The following is a 20689-nucleotide window of genomic DNA, read 5'->3' as shown; positions in this document are numbered from 1 at the left end:
CAAGCACTGTCCCCAGACCAAGTCTGACCGAGGTGAATGTCCAGGGTGGCCGTGGAAGGGCGGGGTGGAGCGCAGCGGCACAGCTGGCCACAGCACCAGGCCTCTGAAGCCACAGAGCTTTGTAGCATGTGGCCACCCTCTCTCTCTGCTCCCCCTGTCTGACTGGGTGCGCGGGGCCCCGTTTCTTCTGATAAACCTGAAAAGCTCAGCCTCCCAGGACCTCCATGGAATAGGTCCCCTGCAGTGATACCTTCTTGATGGCCCTGCCCAAGGCCCGAGTCCTGCAGGAACACATGGCCATGGAGCCCCTGTCTGCAGTGCTCAGGGGGTCCTGCTAGGAAGGGAAGGGGCCATGAGCAGCAGCGTCCACCTTTGGACAGCACAGGCCTCGCTCTTAGACGCGTCCTTACAGAATGTACGCAGGCAATCTCTGGCACCCCCCCAGACACAAGCGCAGGAGAGGCAGGCATGGGAGCCGCGGCAGCACTGACGGCAGCAGCCAAGCCAATCGCCAAGGGCACCGCACAGCTCTCTTCCCACAGGCCATCCCTGCCCTGGCCCCTGAGGGCCTCCTGACACTTCCCTGCACCACACCACCAAGTACCCAACACTCCATGCCTGTCTTCACTGCGGCAATTTATTTTAAAATCACGTGCACTTATTAGTTTGCAATAATATACAAAATATTGCAGTTTAAAATGAACTCGACTGCTTCCATAAGGCAAAGGTCGATGGCAGAACGGTAGGAAGAACCTGCATGAAAAGACAGTCACACAAAGACGGTGCCTGGGAGGCTCTGTATCGAGGTCCTGGGCCAGGCCTCCAGCACTCAAGCCCTCAGTGTGGCAACAAACAGTCACACAGTGTGCACGGGTACTCCTGGAGCGAGAGGCTCGGCTCAAGGGGCACTAATGCCCCCCAGTGCCCAGCGCGGGCCAGTGCCCAGACCCCCCCCAGCAGCCTCTGCAGACCCTCACCTGGTTTGCTGTACCGGGGCCAGGTGCTCTTAGGGGTGGTCAGCCATGTGCACTTGGGGTACACGCGCTGTCTCTGCCGTGGCCTGGGGAGAATGGGACACAGGTACAGCTTTACTTCCTGTGGTGTGTGGGGACCAAGGCTTGGCTGCCTGATCCCTGCAGGGGCTGTGGAAGCAAAACTGAGGGGCGGAGAGGGCATGTGGGGCAGGATGGGGATGCAATAGGGACAGGATGCAAACAAGCCTCAGCAACTGCTGCGGGACGGGTGGAGCAGGGAGGGCCCCACAGAGAGAGAAACAATTCTGGCCGGGCGCGGTGGCTCACACCTATAATCCTGGCACTTTGAGAGGCCAAGATGGAGGATTTCTTGAACCCAGGAGTTCCAGACTGGCCTGGGCAAGACAGCAAAACCCCATTTCTACAAAGGATTTTAAAAATTAGCCTGGCGTGATGGTCTGCACCTGTGATCCCAACACTCCAGCCTGGGTGACAGAGCAAGACCCTGTCTCAAGAAGAAAACAAAAAAAGAAAATGAAAAGAAAGAGAATAACATGCTAATATTTCCACATGCCCATCACTCAACTTAAGAAACCAACCACCTCTGATGTTAACAGCAGCTCCATGCCTTTTCCATGCTGCCCTACCCGCCCCGCTTAGATACCACCTGACCAGTGCTTAGGGTGGGCCTGACCCCGTGGCAGAGACCCCCAAATAACAGAGCTCAGGGCACTCTGCCTGAGCACACAGGTGCAGGAGAGGTGGGGCGTGGGAGCTGTGGCAGCATGGACAGCAGCAGCCATGCCCACAGTCACCATCAGCACAATGCAGTTCCCTGCCCACGGGGCCATCCCTGCCCTGGCCCCAGGCCCCCGCAGTTCAGCCACTTCAGAGCGGAGGCCAGCGTGGTGGGCCCTCCTGACGTGAAGGTGGCCCCAGCCTGCTTCTCCTGCCTGCAGCACACGCCCAGGTCTAGGAGAGTCATCCTTCAGCACTCTCCTGCGCCAGGTCTACAGAATCCCAGGGACAGCCTGACCCCAGGTCAGCCGTCCCACAAAACGAGTCAGGAAGCCTCCAGAACAGGCCCAGCGAGGCAGCCTGGCCAGATGCCGGGAGGGGCAGGGGACAGAAGTCTGGAGGAGTCTGAAGGCTGGCAGGCACTCCGAGCAACAGGAGTAGTGCTGAGGTGCCGGGGCAATGAGCTGGCCCGGCTGGCATAGTAGGAAGTCAAGGGCCCAAGAAAAAGCAGTGCCTGTGTTTTTCTGAGATTCTGAGAGAACCACCAGAAGCGGAAACAGAAACAGGCCAGGTCTTGTCTTGGAGGAGCAGGACAAGGGCACCGTGGCTTCTCCATGGAAGTTTTTGGTAGAACTTAAATTTTTAAAGAAATAATATAACAAAAAGTATAATAATACTATAAAAATAATAAAGGCAATTATTGTCAACTAATTACTATTAGTAATCAGTATTAATAGTTATACTAATTACTATTAATAATTATAATTTGCAGAAATAAAACCATGCAAAAATGTAAAGAAATGGCAAAGACAAACCAAGCAGATGCAAACAGAGTGGGACGAGGTGGAACCCTCAGCTCAGGGAAATACAGATAACAAAGTAGACATTTTAAAGTCAATTTTTCACTAACATTCCCAAGGAAACACATCAACACCAAAAATGTAAAGTAAAATATAAAGCAAAACCTGTTAGAAATCCAGGGAAAGTGTGAACAACAGCACATGAAAACATCCTCAATCTACCCAGAATCAAAACACCAACGCTTCTGCCCACACACGATGCTGGATTTCCAGACCCACATCACCTACACAAGTAAGAAGGTGAAGGACCCAGGCAGACGCTGAGTGTGAGCTGGTGACTCTACCGAAGGGCACTTTAGGTGACTCAAGATGGGAAAACTCATTCTTGGGCAGTTTCACAGAAATGCCTGCAGACAAGGGGACTGTAGCCAACATCTGGACACATGCTACCACTGGGGTGAAGAAATGACCCGGGGATACCATGGTGCACAAACAAGGCTTAGGCCGGGCGCGGTGGCTCACACCTGTAATCCCAGCACTTTGGGAGGCCCGGCGCAGTGGCTCAGGGCTGTTAATCCCAGAACTTTGGGAGGCAGAGAGGAGCGGATCACTTGAGGTCAGGAGTTCGACGCCAGCCTGGCCAATGTGGTGAAACCCCGTATCTACTAAAAATACAAAAAACAGCCGAGCATGGTGGCGCGTGCCTGTAATCCCAGTTACTTGGGAAGCTGAGGCAGGAGAATCGTTTGAACCCAGGAGGCGGAGGTTGCAGTGAGCTGAGATCACACCACTGAGCTCCAGCCTGGGTGACAAAACGAGACTCCCTCTCAAAAAAAAAAACAAAAACAAACAAACAAAAAAAATGCTTAGAACTCAGATGTGCAAATAAAAGAGGATGTGTCTGGCTGGGCGTGGTGGCTCATGCCTGTAATCCTAGCACTTTGGGAGGCGGAGGGAGGAGGATCGCTTGAAGCCAGGAGTTTGACACCAGCCTGGACAACAAAGTAAGACCTTGTTTCTACAAAAAATAAAATAAAATAAATTAGCGGTGGCATGTGCCTATAGTCCCAGCTATTTGGGAGGCTGAGATGGGAGGATCACTTCAGGCCATGAGTTCAAAACCAGACTGAACAACCCAGCAAGATCAGGTCTCTAAAAAACAAAACAAAACAAAACAAAACACAAAAAACGAAGCACCTTCTGGACACTTCAATGGAGAGTTCAGAGGCGGAACATACCTCCTACATAAAGTCCCAGAAGCAGACACCCCTGCCTTTCCTCCTATAAGGAGCTGAAAGACCCTGCGCTCCTCATCACAGCCAGCCATCCTCATCTAGGGCTGCCCAACCATTAAGAACTACTGAATACCGGGAGGCGGAGCTTGCAGTGAGCTGAGATCCGGCCACTGCACTCCAGCCCCGGCGACAGAGTGAGACTCTGCCTCAAAAAAAAAAAACTACTGAATGGACACAGATGAAATTTATCTTGGCCGGGCGCCATGGCTCACGCCTATAATCCCAGCACTTTGAGAGGCCAAAGCAGGTAGATGACCCGAGGTCAGGAGTTCGAGACCAGCTTGGCCAACATGGTGAAACTCCATCTCTACTAAAAAAAAAAAAAAAAAAAAATTAGCTGGGCGTGGTGGAGTGCACCTGCAATCCCAGCTACTCGGGAGGCTGAGGTAGGAGACTTGCTTGAACCCAGGAGGCAGAGGTTACAGTAAGCTGGGATCGTACCACTGAGCTCCAGCCTGCACGACAGAGCAAGAATCTGTCTCCAAAAAAAAAAAAAAGAAAGAAAGAAAGAAAGAAAGAAACTTATCTCAGAACCTGAACTTCACGTTAGTTTTGCTCTGAGAAGCAAAACTGGAATCTTTTTTTTTTTGAGATGGAGTTTCACTCTCGTTGCCCAGGCTGGAGTGCAATGGCACGATCTTGGCTCACCGCAACCTCCATCTCCCCGTTTCAAGCGATTCTCCTGCTTCAGCCTCCTGAGTAACTGGGATTACAGGCATGCACCGCCACGCCCGGCTAATTTTTTGTATTTTTAATAGAGACAGGGTTTCTCCATGTTGGTCAGGCTGATCTCCAACTCCCGACCTCAGGTGATCTGCCCGCCTTGGCCTCCCAAAGTGCTGGGATTATAGGCATGAGCCACTGCAACAAAATTAGAATCTGAAAATTTAACAGCTTTTGAAAACTTTTGAGACGGGGTCTCACTTTGTGGCCCAGGCTGGAATGCAGTAGTGTGATTTCAGCTCATTGCAACCTCTGCCTCCTGGGTTCAAGCAATTCTCCTGCCTCAGCTTCCCGAGTAGCTGGGATTACAGGCATGCACCACCATGCCCAGCCAATTTTTGTATTTTTAGTACAGACACGGTTTCACTATGTTGCCCAGGCTGGTCTCGAACTCCTGACTTCAGGTGATCCACCCCCCTAGCCTCCCAAAGTGCTGGGATTACAGGCATAAGCACCACATCCAGTCCAGCTTTTGAAACCTTACACTGGGGATGGAGACCAACAACTCTGGGTATCTCCACAACCCACAGTCACAGACAAGGTTATACACAATCTGTGGACTCCCTTTCAGATTCCAGTTCTAAGGGTTATGTGTGACTCTGGCTTCCAATATTCTCCCTCAAGGCTTAACTGGCTTCAGGAACACCACCCCGTCAAGAGTCTAAGAAGGAATGAAGCGGCCGTGAGAAGACAGTTTAGTGTGGACCTTACCTTTGTTCCCCCAGGACTGCCCGGGCACCAAAATACCTTTTCAGTTCTGTGTCTGGATTCAAGTGTCTAGGGAATTGAAAATTTTAGAAAGAAACATGAAATTATGTTCTACAATGATTCCAAAAATTTCAGAAAGCCACCTAATAATCAAGGAAAGAAAACTGATTTTTGGCTTGAAAGACAGCTTCCATGCCTCCTTTCTTTAAAATCACCACCCCATCCATGGTTGAGGCCTCGCCACTGTGGGCACCACAGGGAAGCCGCTGGTCACTCTGCTGTGATGGCACTCGGTGAGTGCTGTGTCAAGAGGCCCTGTGTGTGACACACATCTGTTTCTGAGGCTGGGTCAGGGCAGTGCACACACCCTGAGACCACATTACTGTGTCTTAACTGACTCCAGGGCACTGTTTTTTTAAAACTGGCAATAATTTCTGAAGTAGAGACAGCAATTCATTAAGCATCTATAAGACCAAGAGATGAACAGTCATCCAAGCATGACAAGATAAGGAAGAACTTTTTGACCAGATGTGGTGGTTCACACCTGTAATTCCAGCATTTTGGGAGACTGAGGCAAGAGAATCTCTCGAGCCCAGGAGGTCGAGGCTGCAGTGGGCTATGATCACAACACTGCACTCCAGCCTGAGTGACAGAGAGATCCTGTCTCTTAAAAAAAAGAAAAAGAAGGAACTCCCTCAGATACGTAAGAAGTAAAGCTAAAAGTCCTCTGAAATACGGATGACTTCCTTTCCTCCTTGTTCCTATTTCCTTTTTCTGGGAGACAGAGTCTCGCTCTGTCACCCAGGCTGGAGTGCAGTGGCATGATCTTTGGTTCACTGCAACCTCTGCCTCCTGGGTTCAAGAGATTCTCCCACCTCAGCCTCCTGAGTGGCTGAGATTACAGGCACCTACCACCACATCCAGCTAATGTTTGTATTTTTTTTTTCTTTTTTCTTTTGAGACAGAGTTTTGCCTGTTGCCCAGGCTGGAGTGCAGTGACGCAGTCTCAGCTCACTGCAACCTCTGCCTCCAAGGTTCAAGCAATTTTCCTGCCTCAGTCTCCCCAGTAGCTGGGATTACAGGTGTGCGCCACCACGCCCAGCTAATTTTGTATTTTTACTAGAGACGGGGTTTCTCCATGTTGGTCAGGCTGGTCTCAAACTCCCGACCTCAGGTGTTCCACCCGATTCAGCCTCTCAACGTGCTGGGATTATAGGCGTGAGCCACTACACCCAGAAATTTTTGTATTTTTACTAGAGATGGGGTTCCTCCATGTTAGCCAGGCTGGTCTCAAACTCCTGACCTCAAGTGATCTGCCCGCCTCAGCCTCTCAAAGTGCTGGGATTACAGGCGTGAGCCACTGGGCCCAGCCTATTTCCTAAATGATTAATAATAAACTCATTATTATTATTATTTTTTGAGACGAGTCTTACTCTGTCGCCCAAGCGATCTCGGCTTACTGCAAGCTCTGCCTCCCGGGTTCATGCCATTCTCCTGCCTCAGCCTCCCAAGTAGCTGGGACTACAGGCGCCCACCACCACGCCTGGCTAATTTTTTTGTATTTTTAGTAGACACGGGGTTTCACCGTTAGCCAGGATGGTCTCGATCTCCTGACCTCGTGATCCGCTTGCCTTGGCCTCCCAAAGTGCTGGGATTACAGGCGTGAGCCACTGCACCCGGCCAATAAACTCATATTATTTTTAAATAAAGATAGTACATTTTCTTTTTCCTTTTTTAGAGAACCTTTTCCTCCCACGGAGTCTCTGTGGCAGCTGCAGAGAAGGGCGGGGGCCACACCTGTGCTCTACGTAGAGAATGTGCTTCCTGGAGCTCAGGGGTGCTGGGCTGGGATGGTTCAACCCAGTGCTGTCCTCAATCCTCTCCAGGATGCGATCAATATCTTCTAGTACGTTTTCCTAAAAGCCCCAAAACAACCTCTTAATCACCACACTGACATTATTTTAAATGTTGTAACAATAACAAAATTATTTATTTTAAAAGAGACCTATTATATTGTATTTCCTTCCTAAAGAACAGTGTAAGTCAAACACTATGTACCATCCACGCATTCAGAAAAAAGAGATGTTTCCTAAGAAGCGTTCAGCATAGACAGAATCACGGAGCCAGAAGGACCCTAGAAAAAACTGGGCATCCCACGTCCTCCCGGTGTGCTCACCTCCTCAGGCAAACAGGGTTGGGACTTGGTGACACCCTCGTCTCGGGACGCACTCACACGGGGACGAAGGGCAATGATGAAAACGTATTTTTTCCTGATGACAGACTAGCTCCAGTGGTGGGTTCTATGCCCACCACCCAATTAACCCGTAAGCATGGGACAGATGTCAGGGCAAACAGCAAGCGCCCCGCGGGCCACAGGAGCACCAGGACTAGGAGGGATGTCCTCACAAGATCACACATTCCCACAGAGACACAGAGCAGAGTGGGACCCCAAGGAACAAGGGTAAAAACAGGAAGCAGAATTTAGCAAGCAGTTTTTCCTTTTCTTTTTCTCTGATCTCTTAATTAGTTATACTCCTAATAGGAAGGAATACAAATATTAAGTAAACTTCTTTCAACACCACCTTGAAAAACAGCCAGAAGAGAACGGAGAGGGAGTCAGGCAGAGGGAGAAAGCAGGGCCAGGCCCGACTCACATACCGATGCTTCTCCCGTGCTGCTTTTCTTATTTTTCTGTTTCTTTTTCTTCTTCCGGAGTTTGCCACTTGCATTAGACTAATGATAGGAACACATTTTAATCAGTGGAACGAGAAGTAAATCTTAAGAACTGAGAATTAAAGCAGCAAGCGTGACTCCACCCTCATCTAAGCAGTCCCCCCTTCCCTCCGTGTCCTGGAAGTCCCTTCGACTCAGTTTCTTCTCTCCTTCCAGCAGGCACCTTCCCACCTCTCCGAGCCCCTTGCTCTCACGTCCCTTGGGCTGTGCTAAGGAGCCCCCAGGGCCCCCTAGTGTCCAGCCTCACCATGGTTCACAGGGCTCTGGCCTAGTCCAGCTCTCATTTCTCACTTTGTCAGCCACTCCCTGAAGACCAGGGCCTTGCCGTGCCCCCGCCACCTCACACCGAACCTGCACCTGTGGTCCCCCACACCCACACCTGGCCAACCCCTTCTGACAGCATAAAGGCTCCGCGGGAAGCCCCCAGAACCCCGAGCCTCAAGGCAGGACCCACTTGTCACTTCACCTCTATGTTGCCCTCTCAGCCAGAGGCTCCTGAGGGGCAAAGGCGCGTTCCCAGCACCCAGGAAGGCCCCCAAGAACCCATGTTGGATAAATGAACACAAGCTCTCCTTTTAGGGCCCCTCTTCTGTGCTGTGCAGCGCAGCGGCAGGTTGTCTGCATCTCTGCCCATCCCACATTGACCTGACCTGCACGTTTCTTCAAAGTTCACTTACACCAGCACCCAGATCCACAACTTAGCCAAGCAAACATTCGGGCACAGTTAGGAAGAACACACATGTCATTACACACACTGCTGGGCAGGCGCAGACTCTCCTGAACGCAGGAGACAGGCCTCGGACCTTTACACCTTTCATACAAATCTCATCAAGGTTCCCAAGTAAATTTGGGGGTAACTAGCAGTTAACCAAAATTGAACTCCGAAAATTACACCTCCAAGGAAAATCACAGCACAGGATACCTGTGGATGGGTGCCTTGAAACCCTCCCATCCGATTCCCCCTCCTCACCACTCAGTCCCCCACCTGCTCCGGCGGCGCTGTCCCGGCAACATCTCCATCTGTCTTGCTCTCTGTGTTTCCACGCCGAGCCCTTCCTTTGTTCCCTCGTGCTGCAGTGTCTGTGAGCGCACAGCCAGACCTCTCCCCGTTCACCCCAGGGTCATCCTCGAGATCGTCAATGTTTATCTGGAAAAACAGGTTGTAGAAGAGCCAGGGCGTTACTTACAGTGTGAACGCTGAGGCTGAGATACGAATAGTGAGATATGAACGGGCCTGCCCTGGGGACACCCAGGGTCAGTGTGAGAGGCTGGACGGGAGAGAATGCAAGAACCGGAGACTGCTGGACACAGCAGTGACTCAGCTCTGGCTCGGGGGACTTCGTCAGCGAGCTCTACGGAAGCCGGGGCCCCACGGCTGTGTGACATCTCTGCCTTCAGAGATGATGGAAGGAAGACTCCTCACATATTGTAATTCACCCCATTTACAGAGGACCACCTGCAGGACAAAATGTTAAATACATATATTCAGCCAAAGCATTGAAGTTCCTTCTTCCTCCTTTCTCCTCAAGCCTCAGCTTCTTTCCAGCAGAAGGCAGGAAAAAAAGGCGACAAGGACCCATCAACCTACAGACTTTTCCTAATGAAAATGGTAGGCCAGGCGAGGTGCTCACGCCTGTAATCTCAGCACGTGGGAGGTCGATGCAGGCAGATCACTTAAGGTCAGGAGTTCAAGACCAGCCTGGCCAACACGGCGAAACCCTGTCTCTATGGTGAAACCCCATCTCTACTAAAATACAAAAATTAGCCAGGCATAGTGGCAGGCGCCTGTAATCCCAGCTACTTGGGAGGCTGAAGTGGTAGAATCGTTTGAACCCGGGAGGCGGAGGTTGCTGGGAATCAAGACAGCACCACTGCCCTCCAGCCCGGGCGACAGAGCAAGACTCCATCTCAAAATAGAAAACGAGGCCGAGACGGGTGGATCACGAGGTCAGGAGATCGAGACCATCCTGGCTAACACGGTGAAACCCCGTCTCTACTAAAAAATACAAAAAACTAGCCGGGCGAGGTGGCGGGCGCCTGTAGTCCGAGCTACTCGGGAGGCTGAGGCAGGAGAATGGCATGAACCCAGGAGGTGGAGCTTGCAGTGAGCTGAGATCCGGCCACTGCACTCCAGCCTGGGCGACAGAGCAAGACTCCATCTCAAAATAGAAAACGAAAATGACATACGATAAAAATAATTCATACAATGGAACCTTCTCTCTTTCTTTTTGAGACAGGGTCTCGCTCCGTCGTCCTGGCTGCAGTGCAGCAGTGTGATCTCGGTTCACTGCAGCCTTGGCCTCCTGGGCTCAAGCATCCTCCTGCCTCAGTCTCCCAAGTAGCTGGAACTATAGGCATGAGCTACCATGCCTGGCTGATTTTTTTAATTTTTTGTAGACATGGGGTCTCACCACATGGCCCAGGGTGGCCTTGAGCTCCTGACCTCAAGCGATCCTCCTGCCTCAGCCTCCCAAAGAGCTGGAGTTTTAGGCGTGAGCCACCGCGCCAAGTCTGGAACCCTTTATACAATGAGAATGAATGAATGAACCACCATTGCACACACAATATGGATGAATCTTAGGAGCATAATATTAAATGGATAAAACCTCACAACATACATTCACATACAGATGGGAGGGGAGACAGGCAGTGGGAGAAGGGTAAGAACCAGAAAAGTTCTAGCTCTTCAGCTAGTGAAAGACTAAACAAATAAAAGAGTGGCCGGGCGCGGCGGCTCACGCCTGTCATCCCAGCACTTTAGGAGGCCGAGGCGGGCAGATCACGAGGTCAGGAGATTGAGACCACCCTGGCTAACACCGTGAAACCCCGTCTCTACTAAAAATACAAAAAAATTAGCCAGGCGTGGTGGCAGGCACCCATAGTCCCAGCCATTCGGGAGGCTGAGGCAGGAGAAGGGCGTGAACCTGGGAGGCAGAGCTTGCAGTGAGCCGAGATCGCACCACTGCACTCCAGCCTGAGCAACAGAGTGAGACTCTGTCTCAAAAAAAAAAAAAAAAAAAGACAAATAAAAGAGGCTAGCTGGGCACGGTGGCTCATGACTGTTATCCCAGCACTTTGGGAAGCTGACCCAGGTGGATCACGAGGTCAGGAGTTTGAGACCAGCCTGGCCAACATGGTGAAACCCAGTCTCTACTAAAAATAAAAAAATTAGCAGTGTGTGGTGGCCTGTGCCTGTAATCCCAGCTACTCAGGAGGCTGAGGCAGGAGAATTGCTTGAACCCGGGAGGCAGAGGCTGCAGTGAGCCAAGATCACGCCACTGCACTCCAGCCTGGGCAACAGAGTGAGATTCCATCTTAAAAAAAAAAAAAAAAACACAGAGGCTAACAGACTGGGTGCGGTGGCTCACACCTATAATCCCAGCGCTTTGGGAGGATCATCTGAGCCCAGGAGTTTGAAGCCAGCCTAGGCAATACAGCGAGACCACATCGCTACAAAAAATTAGCAGGGTGTGGTGGCACGCAAGCCAAGTCCCGGCTACTCGGGTGGCAGAGGAGGACTGCTAGAGCCCAGTGGCTGGAGTCTGGAACCTGGAGTGAGCCATGATTACGCAACAGTACTCCAGTGTGGGCAACAGAGCAAGACTCTATCTCTAAATTTTTTTTAAAACAAGCTAACAGAGACCAGCATCAACCATTCTTTACGAACTAGGAGATTGTTTGATTCAATCGGATGCACTAAGGTTCAAAAATAAATAAAACTGCCTGTTTAATTTAAAACATCTTGAAAACCACAAAGCTCACAAAACACAATCAGCTCCAAGCCCCACGGCCCTGAGATAGTTTCTGAAACGGAATTGAAACTCGGTTGCACCTGGGGACTCTCCCTGGTGGGAGCGCAGGACAGACACCCAGGCCATGGTTGCTGAAGAGAAGAAAGCACAGGGCAGGTTTGTGCTCGCCGGTCAGTTTTCTCTCCAGTGGAGGCTCCCACATGACAAGGATACAATTCAGAAGCATCTTACGCCCGTCGAGAAAATCCATGGCAGTATAGACGTGTTATGTAAAAAGAGCCCCTGATTTGAAAACACTGAAACTCCACCAAAACAAGGCTTGTCCCATCCCAGCAGCACCATGACAGTGATTCTCACGGTGATACCTCCTTCTGCCTGGCCTTCGCTGGCGAAGCTGGGGCCTAGGCATGGACCAGCTGCTTTGCACCCTGCAGTCAAGGAAGAAAGCTGAAACAAAGCCTCCTGTTGAAATGTTTCTAACTTGTGCGCAGTCACTGGTAAATTGGATCTACACCATCTCCAACGTTCAACTGATGACGATGTCTCTTAGTGAAGCTGGGTGCTGGTTTACTTGTCTGTTTTTAGAGATGGGGTCTCACTACGCTGCCCAGGCTGGCCTCAAATTCCTGTGGTCGAGGGATCCTCCTCCCCAGGAGCTGCGACTACAGGCACGCGCAACCACACCCAATTCACTTTTTTTTTTTCCTTTTTTTGAGATGGAGTCTTGCTCTGTTGCCCAGGCTGGACAGCAATGGCGTAATCTCAGCTCACTGCAAGCTCTGCTTCCTGGATTCAAGCAATTCTCCTGCCTCAGCCTCCCGAGTAACTGGGACTACAGGCACCCGCCACCATACAAATTTTTGTATTTTTAGTAAAGAGGGGGTTTCACCATGTTGGCCAGGCTGGTCTCGAACTCCTGACCTCATGATCTGCCCGCCTCGGCCTCCCAAAGTGCTGGGATTACAGGCGTGAGCCACCGCGCCCGGCCAACACTCAATTTACTTTTATTGACTCATGCTGACTTCCTAAGAAAAACAAATATCTTATTTTGAGGTGTCTGACAAATCGAATTCATAAAAAGCTCTATGCCAAGCTGAACTTCAATGGAAAGGAGCCTGTCTGTGGACACGGACAACACGTGTGATAGGCCCGGGAGCCTGTGTGTGGACACGGGCAGCACGCGTGATAGGCCCGGGAGCCTGTGTGTGGACACGGGCAGCACGCGTGATAGGCCCGGGAGCCTGTCTGTGGGACACGGGCAGCACGCGTGATAGGCCCGGGAGCCTGTCTGTGGACACGGACAGCAAGCGTGATAGGCCCGGGAGCCTGTCTGTGGACACGGGCAGCACGTGTGATAGGCCCGGGAGCCTGTCTGTGGACACGGACAGCAAGCGTGATAGGCCCGGGAGCCTGTCTGTGGACACGGGCAGCACGTGTGACAGGCCCGGGAGCCTGTGTGTGGACACGGGCAGCACGTGTGACAGGCCCGGGAGCCTGTGTGTGGACACGGGCAGCACGTGTGATAGGCCCGGGAGCCTGTGTGTGGACACGGGCAGCACGCGTGATAGGCCCGGGAGCCTGTGTGTGGACACGGGCAGCACGCGTGATAGGCCCGGGAGCCTGTCTGTGGACACGGGCAGCACGCGTGATAGGCCCGGGAGCCTGTCTGTGGACACGGGCAGCACGCGTGATAGGCCCGGGAGCCTGTGTGTGGACACGGGCAGCACGCGTGATAGGCCCGGGAGCCTGTGTGTGGACACGGGCAGCACGCGTGATAGGCCCGGGAGCCTGTGTGTGGACACGGGCAGCACGCGTGATAGGCCCGGGAGCCTGTGTGTGGACACGGGCAGCACGTGTGATAGGCCCGGGAGCCTGTCTGTGGACACGGGCAGCACGTGTGATAGGCCCGGGAGCCTGTCTGTGGACACGGGCAGCAAGCGTGATAGGCCCGGGAGCCTGTGTGTGGACACGGGCAGCACGCGTGATAGGCCCGGGAGCCTGTGTGTGGACACGGGCAGCACGTGTGATAGGCCCGGGAGCCTGTCTGTGGACACGGGCAGCACGTGTGATAGGCCCGGGAGCCTGTCTGTGGACACGGGCAGCACGTGTGATAGGCCCGGGAGCCTGTGTGTGGACACGGACAGCACGCGTGACAGGCCCGGGAGCCTGTCTGTGGACACGGACAGCACGTGTGACAGGCCCGGGAGCCTGTCTGTGGACACGGACAGCACGTGTGACAGGCCCGGGAGCCTGTGTGTGGACACGGGCAGCACGTGTGACAGGCCCGGGAGCCTGTGTGTGGACACGGGCAGCACGTGTGACAGGCCCGGGAGCCTGTGTGTGGACACGGGCAGCACGTGTGATAGGCCCGGGAGCCTGTGTGTGGACACGGGCAGCACGTGTGACAGGCCCGGTTTTTGCTTCTTCACTGAAGTTTTGGTGATGACACATAATTTTTTGTTTTTGTTCTTGAGACGGAGTCTCGCTGTGTTGCCCAGGCTGCACCATCTGTGCCTGTGAACACTCTCCCATCCCTGAAAATGGTTCTGTGCCTGGACCTTCCCTTTTTCCCCCCATCAGTCAATCCAAAGTTCTTACTAATTGACCTTTTGAGAGAACCAACTTTTGGTCTTACTGATTTTCTCCATTTTGTCCATATTCTATTCTATGCATTCCTCTCTTTGATTAGTTTCTTCCTTCTACACAGTTTGAGTTTAATTTGCTCTTTTTCTAGTTTAAGGTAGAAGTTTCAGGTAAATTTCTTGATTTTTAAACACTTCTAATTTAAAATGTACAATGATGAAGTTCTAATGATCGTTTCAGTTGCATCCCACAAATTTTGATAGGCTGTTATTTTCATTACCAATCAGTTCAAAAAATATTCTAGGCCAGGCCTGGTAGCTCACCTCTATAATCCCAGCACACTGGCTTTCAAAAAAAAATGGAAAACATTAGTCAGGTGTGGTGACACGCACCTGTAGTTCCAGCTACTCAGGAGGCTGAGGTGGGAGGATGGTTTGAGCCCAGGAGGTCGAGGTTACAGTGAGCTATAATTGTGACACTGAACTCCAGCTTGGGCAATAGAGCGAGACCATGTCTCTAAAAACCCAAAACACACATACCCACACACAGCAAAAACTGACACGGTTGAATGTAGAAATAGACAAATCCAATTATTGTTATTATTTATTTATTTATTTTTTGAGACGGAATCTCTCTCTGTCACCCAGGCTGGAGTCTAGTGGCACAATCTCAGTTCATTGCAGCCTCCACTTCCTGGGTTCAAGCAATTCTCCTGCCTCAGCCTCCCGAGTAGCTGGGATTACAGGCACCCACCAACTACTAATTGTTGTATTCTTTTTTTTTTTTTAGACGGAATCTAGCTCTGTCACCCAGGCTGGAGTGCAGTGGTGCAATCTCAGCTCACTGCAAGTTCTGGCTGCCAGGTTCAAGCCATTCTCCTGCCTCAGCCTCCTGAGTAGCTGGGACTACAGGCGCCCACCACCACACCGGCTAATTTTTTTGTATTTTTTTAGTAGAGACGAGGTTTCACTGTGTTAGCCAGGATGGTCTCGATCTCCTGACCTCGTGATCCGCCTGCCTCGGCCTCCCAAAGTGCTGGGATTACAGGCATGAGCCACCGCGCCCGGACCAATTTTTGCATTCTTAGTAGAGATGGGGTTTCACCATGTTGGCCAGGCTGGTCTCGAACTCCTGACCTCAGGTGATCTGCCCACCTCTGCCTCCCAAAGTACTGGGAGCTGTAATCCCAGCACTTTGGGAGGCCAAGGCGGAAGGATCCATTGAGCCCAGGAGTTCAAGACCAACCCAGGCAACATAAAGAGATCTTGTCTCTGAATAAATAAAATTTTAAAAGACAGACACACCATGTCTCTCACCGATGCATTCACATTCAAAACCATTCAGTCCTAAGTAGCTGTTCAATGTGTCTCATACTTCTGTTTATTAAGAGCTATTTAACAGAATGCCAATAAACATTTCTATTATATTATTTCCAAATATGAGTTGTAAGGGCAAAAAAGTACAGAATGCTTAAATTAAGATCGATGTGTGCCATTGGATAAAATTCTTTGAAATTCCTAAGAACACAAGCACGATAAGCAGACGCTCATCCACAGAGGCTGTTGGTGTTACTGACACTCAAAACTCACTCCAGAAAGTCCACAAGGGTGTGTGTGGTTTCTGACCTTACGGACTATTATTCTGTCAACTCATGAACCACAGTTTCTCAGTTCCCACCAACACAAATAAAATACCAAAAAGATTACATATTTAAATGGAAAAAACAAAAAAGCATTAAAAGAACAAGCTGAGCACAGTAGGGTATGCTGTAGTCCCAGCTGCTCAGGAGGCTGAGGCAGGAGGATCACCGTCAGGGAAGATCTATGTGAAGACACTATAGAGAGATAGATGTGTAACAATGAGAAAAGTGGCTCCGGTATCTTTCAGCACACAGAAATTAAAGAAGTTAAAGAACAAACAAACTGAGAAAATACGTTAAAGACAACTGATAGCAAGCTTTCACGTACAAAAAGATTGTTTAAACTCCCTATAAAAAGGCAAAGGAGGCCGGGCGCGGTGGCTCAAGCCTGTAATCCCAGCACTTTGGGAGGCCGAGACGGGCGGATCACGAGGTCAGGAGATCGAGACCATCCTGGCTAACATGGTGAAACCCCGTCTCTACTAAAAAATACAAAAAACTAGCCGGGCGAGATGGCGGAAGCCTGTAGTCCCAGCTACTCCAGAGGCTGAGGCAGGAGAATGGCGTAGACCCGGGAGGCGGAGCTTGCAGTGAGCTGAGATCCGGCCACTGCACTCCAGCCTGGGCGACAGAGCCAGACTCCGTCTCAAAAAAAAAAAAAAAAAGGCAAAGGATATAAACAGGTTGTCACAAAGAGAAATATACATGGTCAACGAGTATATAGCTAGGTGCTGCATTTCACTAACAAAAAAGTGTAAAATAAAATAATGTGATATCATTTTTGACAAATTATATTGACAAAAATTTAAAAAGACTTATGGGGCCAAGCACAGTGGCTCATGCCTGTAATGCCAACACTTTGAGAGGCCAAGGTGAGAAGACTATTTGAGCCCAGGAGTTCAAGGTTGCAGTGAGCTAGGATTGTGCCAATGCACTTCAGCCTGGGCAACAGGGCAAGATTCCATCTCAAAAAAAAAAAAAAAAAAAAACTTTCAGTAACTGCTGTGAATCTACCAAATTACTGAACCTTGACGGTGGTCTTGGGGACCCCTAAAGGTGGAATTGATGTGAGAAGGGCAGTCAACCAAGCATGGTGACTCACGCCTGTAGTTCCAGCACTTTGTGAGGCTGAGGTGAACAGACTGTTTGAGCGCAGGAGTTCTAGACCAGCCTGGGCAACAAAGTGAAACCTCATCTCTACAAAAAAAAAAAAAAAAAAAAAAAAAAAAATTAGCCTGGCGTGGTGACACCCACCCGTAGTCCTAGATACTCAGGAGGCTGAGGTGGGAGGATCACAGAGTCCGCAGAGGCAGAGTTACAGATGGAGGCCAGGGCTCAGGAGAAAACGGCACAGGACCACATGTGCAAACCATGCAGTCAAACTGGTTACTTCCCCGTGCCAGAAACGTGCTGCCGGAGATGCAACGAAGAGTAAGACTAACCCACTGGGTTAGGCTGATGGGGATGCAGCGGAGAAGAGCAAGGTCCTGGGTTAGGCAGGGTTGTTGCGAGGATTAAAGGAGAGTGCTCGCAGAGGCCTGGCAAGTCCTCAACTCCGCAACTGAGAGAAACCCACTCTTGCCCCTACGCCAAGGCCCCATCCCCACGGTGGCCCCAGGCCCCATTTAACCCCGCCCATGCCATCCCCTCGCCCTCATGTCCTTAGCCACGCCCTGTAGCGTCATGGCCCCAAGACAGCCACGTGGCTGCAAGCCCGTTTAACCCCGCCCACATCGTGGCCCGGCCCCGCTGACGTTGGTCACGCCCTTGGCATTAAGGCCCCGCCTTCCCCACAGCCCGGACCCCGCTTAACCCCGCCCATTCGGTCGCCCCGCCCCGACGACATGACCCCGCCCCATCCCTTTGCCCCGCCCCTGATGGGATGATCCCGCCCACCTCACCGGGGTTAGAACCCAATTTAACGCCGCGGCCCGCCGTCCTGACCTCACGCCACCGCCCACCCGCGTCGCCCCCGCCCCGACGCACGGCCCCGCCCTCCCCACTGCAGCCGGGACCCACGTCACCAGACCTACCCCTGGCATGACGACCCCCCGCTCCCCGACCCAACTGGACGCTCGTCCCGCCCCGCGACGTCACGGGCCACCCCGCCCCCACCCGGGTCGCCGCGCTTCTCACCAGCTCGAAGCGGTTGTTGACTCGGACGCCCTCCTTCCCTGCGCCCCCGGGGCGCCGGACACCCAGCTCCGGCTTGGGCCCTTCTTCTTCCGCGTCATCGTCATCACGGAGGTCGAACTGCAGGGCGCTGGGCCCGATGGGCTCCTGGCCGCGCTGTTCCCCCCTCAGCCTCCGGAGGGCCCGGCGCGACATAGGACCGAACGACCAGGACGTCTGGAGAGAGGGAGAAGGAAGCGCAGAAAACTCGGCGGTCGGCGCGCCTGCGCACTCCTGGCGCGGGTGGGGGGGGCGGGGGAGCTGGCTGCGGCGCCTGCGCACTCCTGGCGCGGTTGGGGGGGCGGGGGAGCTGGCTGCGGCGCCTGCGCACTCCTGGCGCGCGGGGTGGGGCGGGGCCTGGCGTGCGGCGCCTGCGCGTTGCGACTCACCGGAACTTCCCCGCCTCAGCCGCGGCGTCTGGGCCGGCTCCGGTGGGTCCGGGCCAGGTCTCGGGAAAGCCGGGTGCCTGCGCGCCGTGGACCTCTGGCTTGGAGAGGTGCCCCGCGGGGATGACGGGCTTTGATGCGGGGTAAGGGCGCGCAGCCGGCGACCGTCGGCCCTGCTCGGCCTTGCCCATCCGTGTGGTCCGGAACCCGCAGCCGCGTTCGGCCCGCCAGGGCCCCCCGCCAGGGCCTGTCCCCGCTCTGGGCCTGGAGCATTACAGCTGCGTCCCGGACGCTGCTAGTTGGCCCTTTTCGTGTCACGGTGTCATTCAAGTGATCTAGCCGTCGATGCCCACCTCTGCCCTGGCCTGAAGCCGCCGCCCCTCGGGCACCAGTGAGGACGCGGCCCTCACTGCACGCCTGAGGCCTCGTTAAAGGACAGTGGTTCTGAGCAGTTCCAGGACAGGCCGCCCGCGTTTGTCACGATCTAAGGGCCGGGCGCGGTGCTCGCGCTTGTAATCCCAGCACTGTGGGAGGCCGAGGTGGGCGGATCACCTGAGGTCAGGAGTTCGAGACCAGCGTGGGCAACATGGTGAAACAGTCTCTACTAAAAATACAAAAATTAGCCGGGCGTGGCCGCGCACGCCTGTCATCCCAGCTACTCGGGAGGCTGAGGCTGCAGTGAGCCGAGATCGCGACACTGCACTCCAGTCTGGGCCACAGAGCCAGACCCTGGCTCAAAAAAAAGAAAAAAATAAAGTAGATGAGGCTGAGATAGGGCTCGGTTCAGTGGGCGGATGGCACAGCTTCCTGTGCCGGGGGTTGGGGACACGGGGGCAGGAGGGCACAGAGAAGACAGGTACCAGCAGCCTCCTGCCCAACTTACCCCGGCTTCATGAGCCCAGGGAGCAGCCCTGGTGGGCCAGCCTGGCCCCTCCCAGGATGAGTTAGGGTGTTAGGGTTTTATTTTATTTCCTGAGATGGCCTCTTGCTCTGTTTCCCAGGCTGGAGTGCAGTGGTGCGATCTCTGCTCACTGCAACCTCCATCTCCCAGGCTCAAGCAATTCTCCTGCCTCAGCCTCCTGAGTAGCTGGGACTACTGGCATGCATCACCATGCCCGGCTAATTTTTGTACTTTTAGTACAGATGGGGTTTCACCATGTTGACCAGGCTGGTCTCAAACTCCTGACTTCAAGTGATCCGCCCACCTCACCCTCCAAAAGTGCTGGGATTACAGGCTTGAACCACTGCACCCAGCACAGGTTAGGGTTTTAACGTGGGCTTTCATTTCCAAGTGTTGCTGTATGAATTAGAACCCAGTCTCCCCATGATAGGGAGTGTGAGCCCCTGTAGAACTAGAACAGTCGTCCTTACCAAGCACTACACATTAGCTTATTGCTGGCTGTGTGACCAGAGGAGATTGCTGACCCTCTCTGTGCGTCTTCTTATTTTTAAACAGGAATAAAAATACAGGCCAGAGAGTCCGTGAAGTACTTACACACGTGCTAGAAGCTGGCTATTTTTACTGGGGGGCTCTAATTTTGCGTGTTTGGATTTCCTGGACCCCAGCTGTTTGAGTATTTTCTCCCGCAGGCCCATCTGTTGCAAGTCAGGTCCCTCCTGACCTCCAGGCTCCACGGCCAGCATTACAGCCTGGAGTCAAAGCTCCTGGGTGAGCTGTGTATCTTTGGCCAAATTCTTTCACCTCGTTGAGCCTCAGTTCCCTCATCTGTAAGGTGAGATGATGGTAGAACCTCACGGAGGAGCAGAGCAGAGCCCTGTAACAGGCTGAGCCGGGCACAGGTGAGCAGACAGCACTCAGTACAGGGCCTGTCTAGAGCCTGCAGTCACACTGCTCCAGCCCCTGTGAGTCCTCCCTGAAGAACAATAGGGATCTGGGAAATGAGACCAAAGTGTCCCCCAGGCCAGCAGGTGTGGCCAGAGGAGCTGATGGGCAGTAGTCTGTGCTGTCCGCATGCAGCCCTGACTGAGGTGGGCAGGACCACGAAGCTGGTAGAGCCAGCCAGGGCTGCATGGACAGAACAGGCCTGGAGCTCTCACCTGGTGGGCACCTGACTGTGCTTTTCCTCGTCCTGGAGGGCAGGTGGCCCCTCAAGCCCAGCTATAGCCTTGGGAGAACATGCCCACTGCCATGCTGGGTGAATCCTCAGTGCACATCCCAGACAGAA

At 52.8% G+C, this 20689-nt stretch overlaps 1 protein-coding gene across 4 annotated transcripts in view; it reads right to left on the bottom strand.

Moving 5' to 3' along the window:
* Positions 1–18371, bottom strand: part of TCF25 (transcription factor 25) — a 34420-nt gene extending 16049 nt beyond the window's left edge. For all 4 annotated transcript variants that reach the window (XR_004055480.1, XR_004055481.1, XM_030925414.1 and 1 more), the window contains exons 1-6: positions 18082–18371; positions 8957–9118; positions 7897–7971; positions 7036–7154; positions 5242–5307; positions 978–1060 (exon numbers count right to left, since the gene is read on the bottom strand). Coding sequence is in view for 2 of the 4 variants with exons in the window: in XM_030925414.1 (XP_030781274.1) it covers positions 978–1060; positions 5242–5307; positions 7036–7154; positions 7897–7971; positions 8957–9118; positions 18082–18273 (697 nt within the window). In the remaining 2 variants the exon portion in view is untranslated. The remainder of the gene's footprint in view (positions 1–977; positions 1061–5241; positions 5308–7035; positions 7155–7896; positions 7972–8956; positions 9119–18081) is intronic.
* Positions 18372–20689: the final 2318 nt, after the last annotated feature.

Source organism: Rhinopithecus roxellana, chromosome 20 (assembly GCF_007565055.1).
Source record: "Rhinopithecus roxellana isolate Shanxi Qingling chromosome 20, ASM756505v1, whole genome shotgun sequence".
Taxonomy (NCBI): domain Eukaryota; kingdom Metazoa; phylum Chordata; class Mammalia; order Primates; family Cercopithecidae; genus Rhinopithecus; species Rhinopithecus roxellana.
Note: the sequence above shows the minus strand (reverse complement) of the source record. Positions and strands in the feature narration are given on the sequence as shown.